This window comes from Hydractinia symbiolongicarpus, chromosome 3, assembly GCF_029227915.1.
Source record: "Hydractinia symbiolongicarpus strain clone_291-10 chromosome 3, HSymV2.1, whole genome shotgun sequence".
Lineage (NCBI taxonomy): Eukaryota > Metazoa > Cnidaria > Hydrozoa > Anthoathecata > Hydractiniidae > Hydractinia > Hydractinia symbiolongicarpus.
In genome coordinates this window covers 24,723,326-24,730,490 of record NC_079877.1, presented here as the reverse complement: position 1 = coordinate 24,730,490, position 7,165 = coordinate 24,723,326, and the positions used below count along the sequence as shown (strand labels likewise).

The window sequence follows — 7,165 nt, the reverse complement described above, 5'->3', positions numbered from 1 at the left end:
TTCTCTTTCGCTTTAAACGTCTCATACGCTTTTTCTTCCACTTTTCTCTCATTGTGGCAGTACTCGAGGATATGCCATTAGAAAAGAGCGTGTAAGAAAAGCCCACACTTTTTATAAAGTCCTCCACCGCAGAGTATCCAGCAAGATTTTTAGACCGTACATTTTATGAAAGCGAAGGAGCACAAATATATTGTCGATAAGTGCAGAGTTGTTAAAATTTTAAAATTCATAAGGGAGATGGCAGAAACAATTATATTTTCATGTAACATCATTATCTGCATTAAAGCGAAAGTCCACAATTATGTCAGCATTTTATCATTGTCTGCTATAGCGGCGAGAATTCAAAAGGGTTTTCTGTTAGCGCGCGATATCTCTAACTAATTTTAAGTTCGCAAGCGCTTAACAAAAAAATGTAAGTTTTTTAAGGAAACGAGGCTTTCAGTGTACGCAACAAAGCGCTTGATCTTCCGTGTTCCCTTCAAAAAATCAAAGTCATTTTGAATTTATATAACCTCGGACAAAGCAGTGCATAATGACGTCAATTTATGATTATGACCAATGAATTCGCTTGAAGCTTCACCATTTTGAGTTTGTACGCGCATTTTAAATTTCTGTGAACACTGCTCTTATGCACCACGAAGCGTCGCTCAATACGTCATGTTACGCAGTGGGGACTTTCGCTGTAACGTACTAGACTTTTTTTTTTTTTTTTTTTTTTTTTTTTTTCGCCAAAAGAAATTTACATACAACTATTTCAAAATTACAGATACAAGTTCTACATACACATAAGTACAGGCATAAATTTCTACATTAGGATATATATATATACATATATATATACATAACTGTATCACGTACGTAGAATAAAATGGCAGGAGTAAGTAGAAGACTATGCAGTCTTATCATCTCACACCTTAGACCGTACTAGAACAATTAAACTATTATTAATCGGTGGCCCGTGGAAAAATCCACGGGTTCGCCTGTCCTCTTCATACAGCACTGCGTGCGTCTCGTTATTAGCAGTACCATTTCGCGTGACAGACAGACATATACGGGCATAATAATATAGATTCAATTCAACTTTTAATTTTATAAGTTGTGTGTACTCTTTGAAAAGTGTTGTCGCGTTTGACAATAATTTTCTTGTTGACTAAACACTTTATAGCTGTGTGTTAATTTTGTCCTGAAACGGTATGTGATTTTATAAGCAGCACAAAATTTAGGCCCAGGGCTCATGTTCAGGCTTAATTGCTTAATTGTCTTTTTGTGTTTTTATTACGTAATTTACATAACTAAATCGTCTACAAGACTTTTTTCATTCCAAAGTTTATGTTTCGCCGCTTTAGTTCTTTTTCAGGTTCGGAAATACACGATAAAGTCCAACCTCGATAACAGGGGATTTTTTCTCTTTTAAATATGGGGACGGCGAGAAAGAAAGTCGTCGCGCTGTGCCGTTATAAATAAAGAGAGACAAAGCGCGGGTCGAGGTTGGGTAACGTCATCTTGCAATGTCAGTAATCATTTAAATAATGCTTTGTCACAAAAACGACAACTAAAAAAAGAATAGAAATCGCTAATCAGGAAATTCTCAATGTCAGAAAGAGTTATTCACGGGCATCAGTACGCTGATGAATGTGGAAATAAGAATACTTCGTTCTTTTTAGTATGCAAACCTTGCGAATTAATCTCCGCATATTCGCGAAACTAAGGTATCGCTAAAAGATAGGTAGAAAAGGCAAATTTTTACCTGTAAGCGAATATCTACAATCGGTTATAAAAAATATAGCGCAACGGCTGTTTTTAGCTATTTTTAGCTTTTAGCTAAGTTGGTGCAAATAGGCAAAAATCATCAAGTCGCCAAATCCCTAATATCCGAAGTTCACTGTCAATATTGACAAGTTCGAATTGTGTAAATCTAATATAGAAACAGACGAACATATTACTTGTGGTTACTGACTTCCAAATACAAGCTCATGTACCAGTATTTATTCTTATCGATTGTAGTTACCAAGGCAAAAGAAGAAAGGGAAAACGTCCACCAAAGTTTGACAGGCTGAACAGAATGTTAGGCGTAATAACTTCACGGATCATAAAAAATTGCACAAAATGTTCGCGCATTCGCGTAGGAATTTCAAAATAAAGAATTACAGTTGTCACGTTAATCTTTGATATATTTTTTCCAATACTCGTCATATGGCCATCGTACCCCCGGCATATTTAAAAAAGAGAGGAATTAGCTAAACCCAGAAACACGCAGTACTTCTAAACAACTATATTATACAAGAAGACATATCTTCACTATTTTTTATGTTGTATTTCTTCTTTCATAGTTTTGTATCTGTCCAACTCAATGAGACTGACAGATGGCGTCGTGCGGCGAATAGCAGCCTCGAAATCAGCCATAGTAACAACCGCCTCTTCGCAATTTAAAGGCGTGCGCTTCTCTTCGTGTTCACTGATCAACCGTCGAAAGCAGTTCATAGTGGCGTCTGATGCGAGGGCGTAAAAATCTGCGCCCGTAAGGTTAACAGGACATGAAGTTTCTAAGAAATCCATTTTGACGTCTTCTGCCAACTTAATTTTTCTGGTCACTGCTTTTAGTATCTTTATTCTTTCTTCAATTCCTTCTGGAATACCAACATAAACCAGCTTATCAAATCGCCCAGGCCTTAGCAGGGCGTTATCCAACAAATCAGGGCGGTTAGTTGCCCCAACAACAAAGACGTCTGTGTTATCGTGCATACCATCTAGTTCAGAAAGTAACTGAGACACAATACGATCCATTACTCCTCCAGAATCTCCACTACGACCTCGGTTTGGAGCAAGCGAGTCTAATTCATCAAAGAAGATAATGCAAGGCGCCATACTACGAGCTTTTTTGAAAACTTCCCGAACATTCTCCTCGCTTTGACCAACATACATGTTAATCAATTCCGGACCTTTGACACTATAAAAATTCAAGGTAAATTCTGTAGCAATGGCTTTCGCGAGCAGAGTCTTTCCACAGCCCGGTGGCCCGTAAAATAGCAATCCAGATCTTTGTAAACCATTCGCAAACAATTTGGGGAATTTTACAGGTAGTTCTAGCGTATCCATAATATCGGCTTTTACGCTTTGTAATCCACCCACGTCGTTCCAAGTCACTTTCGGTATTTTAACAGAATCTGATGACCCAGCTTTCAATGCTCTAATTTCTTCTATACATTGTTCAATGTTCGACTTATTTATCTGGGCTCCATTTACACCGAATAAATTTTCGTTCGCAGCCCGTCTGAAGAGACCCATAAAATCAGAAAATATAAAACCAGCGGTCTTTTTGGCTAAATCTGTTAAAGAAAAATTACGATTAGACTCATTTTCTAATAGCGCTGTTATAATAGATTCACGTGCAATTTCATTGGGCGGTTCGATTTCGAAATGATAAACGAACTCTGAGTAAAACCTGGGTGACATTTCCTTGGAGCAATACGTACTTCCAATCACCATGATTGATTGAGCGTTAGAAACCAGGTCTCTTAGCTGATTTAGAAAACATTGCAGTACTCTCCGCTCTTCATGCACTCCTTCTTTATCTTTACATAACAAATGTATATTTTTTAAATATAACAAGCACGGAGAAGCGCTCTTAACTAGCTGAAACAAATTCTCGATTCGTCTTTCAGTTGCACTCAACGATTCACCGATCAAATCAAAACAATTTTCTTCGTGGAAGTGTATACAGTGCTTAAAACAAAGACTTCGTGTAAGCAAGCCTTTTCCAACGCCTCTAGCTCCTTCCAGTAAAATCAAAGTCTCTTTGGCAGGAACTTTATTGGAACATGCAAGTTTCATTATTTTCGACATTTGTGGCACCACCTCTATGAAAGCATTTTGAAAATATGAACTGCGAAATAAACTCATTTGGGCGACGTTATTTTGAAAAGTACACGGACACTCCGGCACATAGCATTTTACCGGACTGCATAAGTACAGGTTACTGAAATGTGAATTGACAAAAAGAAAGTTTGTTTGGTGATGTGGACGTCTATCTTCATTTTGCTTTAAAGAATTTACTTTAAAACTAACATGCCGTGGTAAATGAAACTTCTCACCCTGTTTCTTCTCCAGATCGATAGAGAAAACTTCTCCCTGAGATAGCACTTTTGTTTGTTCAAAGTGATCCTTTAGTGTTTCGCTTAGCATATCATCGCTTACGCTGCCATAAGCACAGGACACTGCAGATATTTCAACATTGTTAGCAAAGTAGACTTTTTTCGTCGCCGTGAAGTCTTCTAACTGAGAAAACGTTACGGTGAAATCTGCAGTTCTGCATTTTTTGTACAAGTTCACATCCTGTTTGGCGATATTAAAAAGAGCAATCGTGGAAACATACATAACATCATCTTCATAAACAACGGTACCATCGTTATCCATTATGCTGCCATTTTGCGGAGCAGAAATTCTTTGCTCTCCATCACAGAGTTGATCTATTTCTTTGAATAATTCATAGAGATCATCAGCTTCGTTATTTGCTTGAAGGAGTGTTAACTGCAAAACATAGTCATTTTTGCTTTCCTCGAAAGCATGGAACTTTTCAGCAACTTTATTTTTTTTGTTTTTATGCCGGTCTTCAGAATTTAGGGTGACTCGGACCCATGATTCATTCAGTACATTTAAATGAAGTAAAGTGTTAGCTGTCACATATGCGCGGTGGGTGTGTCCAATTGAAGGATTTACCCGAAGTACGACCATTTAAGTGAATGTTAATCTACACGAGAGAAACAAAGCTTTTCAATTAATTTGCTTTCTTAAAGCCTCCCACAATAAAACAAGTTGGTTTCGTATGAAAAAGCTTAACAATGTTGTCCAGAAATCTTTTTATTAATTTTTTTGACAATCTTGATTTTTTCGCTAATTATAACATCAACCAGTGACAAAAAATTTCGGACCACGGAGCTAGTCGCACTTTTTGAAATGCTATAGTTACGAAATAATTTACGTCAGGTGTTACAAAGTGCGGAAATATGGGGAAAAGGGACCATGCTGATGTCAGAAAAATTAGCAGAACTTAAGAGTATAGATTTAACCATGTGAATTCCACTGTGGACATTAACAATTCGAACTTTGACAAGAAATTGCGTAAATTTAATATAGAAATAGCCAAACTTACTTTTGGAGGCGATGGATTTCAAAATTTGCGCTCATTTGCCAAGCTTTTTGTCACTTATTGTAGCTCTAAAACATGTAATTGCTGGTATCATGCAGGATTATAGTAACTTAATGTCATATCAAATGTTCTGCCTTGGCGAAATTGTTCAAAATATCACCTAGCTATATAGGCTAAATAATGCCATGTATAATTAGTGGAACTAATCAAGCGGTTTGAAAAAGATAAACAAATTTGTAGACAACTTTTTAAAGCTTTTTCACATAAAGTTAACTTTCCTTCAAAAAACTGGAGTATTAAACACATTAACTCAAGCAGTTACACAGTGCAGATAACAGTAACAATTGGAAACAGTATCTACTAACCAATATTTAAAAAAAACATCTTGAAAATATTGACAAGATTTTGCTATCTGGACAAAAGCATTGCTCTTTAAAATACATTTCCTTTAAATAAAGAAAGTAAATTTTGTCCTTTTTAACAAAGCGAGAATGGAGAAAGCATATAAAACTGATCTGTTAAACATGAACATATTTAGACTAAGCATTGCTAAACAGACCAGAACATGATTACGAGCAGATCCAGATAAAAAAAATATTAAAAACTAAACACTTACAACAGCTCACAAAGAAACACAAGTAAAAAGGAAACAGAGCCATCGACACCGGGGAGACAAAAGGCGGGCGAGCTGCCCTGCCCTTCTCCCACCCCTACTTTTTTTTCTAAGGTTTTTTTAGAAACCAGAGGTCTTTATTATACTAGTTATAAAGAATGCTTTGTATAATGTAATAATCGTGTATAGCACAACATATAGTTCCGAAATTTAAAAATTACACTTTAGGCTCGTTCCATGAAACAAAGTAGGAGATTTCATGTTTTCAGAACGTAAAAATTATAAAAAATTTCCTCTTGCATGTTAGACGCTCTTACATCAATAAAATTTTCTTTGTTAGGAACAAAAAGTAGCACATATCACACTCTTGTTTTATTAATAATTACTTGCTAAAGATATAGACATTATAGAAATACTTAGAAATTATAAAGTATACTCCAAATATTGTGTCAATTAAATTTTTTCTGAGAAATTGTAGTAGCTATGTCTACAGCTGACCATTTAAACAGTAAATAATTACAATATAACCATAAGTATAGCTATAATAGCTGTTATTAAGTGTTAAACAATGCCTCTATTGCTCTTTCTACAACCCATGAATGTGTGGACAAGGCTGTTCTACTGCTTTCTAAGTCAAAACCCATATCAACAAGTTTTTTTAACTTTTCTTGGCATTCCGAGTCTAACTCCTCCCCACCTTCGGCATACGTTGATGTCCAATATTTTGCAGTCCTTAAAAAAGCAGTCGGTTGTTCTTTAAACTGCTGTGCAACGACAGCATCCTGTGGGTCATCAGGTTCTGGGGATGCCAATAATGCTTGGATTGATAATAAAACAGTTCTTAAAGTCATTGCTGCAGCCCACTGGTCTTTAAGTATGTCCAAACAAATCGCACCTGTCACCGAACTAACATTGGGGTGCCATATTTTGGTAATAAATTTCACTTTTGGTGGATTAAATGGATAAGTTTCTGGAATGACAATGTCAAGATTAAATTTTCCTCCTTCATATGGAGTATCGGGTGGTCCCATAATTTCTCCTTTAAGCTTTGAAAAACTACCATCTATCAATTCCAGTCTTATATTGTTCTTGGACACTTCTTCACTCCTGACAACTTCCTTAAACTCACGTTGGATTCTAGCTGTGGCAATATTAGACATTCTTTTTAATTCTAAAATAGAATTTTGTAAGTAGTTTTATTAATAAAATGGCCGGTCTAATCGCTCATACGAACTCCTTAAATGATATATATAACTGTTGGAGTAATGTAAACAGGATACACTAGAGTTGCTGACATATATAACACACATATATATAATATATATAGATAATATAGATAACAAATATAACATAACAAGTAAAAAGGTTTAAATTACTAGCACAATATTGTTTTATTTTGAATATGG

At 35.8% G+C, this 7,165-nt stretch overlaps 2 protein-coding genes across 2 annotated transcripts; both read right to left on the bottom strand.

The window, feature by feature from the left end:
- Nucleotides 1–2,150: 2,150 nt before the first annotated feature.
- On the bottom strand, nucleotides 2,151–5,531 carry LOC130636407 (peroxisomal ATPase PEX6-like). Its single transcript, XM_057446121.1, has 2 exons — nucleotides 5,150–5,531; nucleotides 2,151–4,747 (listed from the first exon to the last, which is right to left on the bottom strand). The coding sequence occupies exon 2, from the start codon at nucleotides 4,729–4,731 to the stop codon at nucleotides 2,299–2,301; it is 2,433 nt and encodes an 810-aa protein (XP_057302104.1). The 5' UTR covers nucleotides 4,732–4,747; nucleotides 5,150–5,531; the 3' UTR covers nucleotides 2,151–2,298.
- Nucleotides 5,532–5,660: 129 nt separating this feature from the next.
- LOC130636408 (ubiquitin-conjugating enzyme E2-22 kDa-like) lies at nucleotides 5,661–6,952 on the bottom strand. The gene has a single exon (XM_057446122.1). It carries the CDS (start codon nucleotides 6,917–6,919, stop codon nucleotides 6,314–6,316), a length of 606 nt encoding a protein of 201 aa, XP_057302105.1. The 5' UTR covers nucleotides 6,920–6,952; the 3' UTR covers nucleotides 5,661–6,313.
- Nucleotides 6,953–7,165: the final 213 nt, after the last annotated feature.

Bases quoted from the DNA above. Each gene is read 5' to 3' on its own strand.
- LOC130636407 (XM_057446121.1), bottom strand. From the start codon at position 4,731: ATGGTCGTACTTCGGGTAAATCCTTCAATTGGACACACCCACCGCGCA.
- LOC130636408 (XM_057446122.1), bottom strand. From the start codon at position 6,919: ATGTCTAATATTGCCACAGCTAGAATCCAACGTGAGTTTAAGGAAGTT.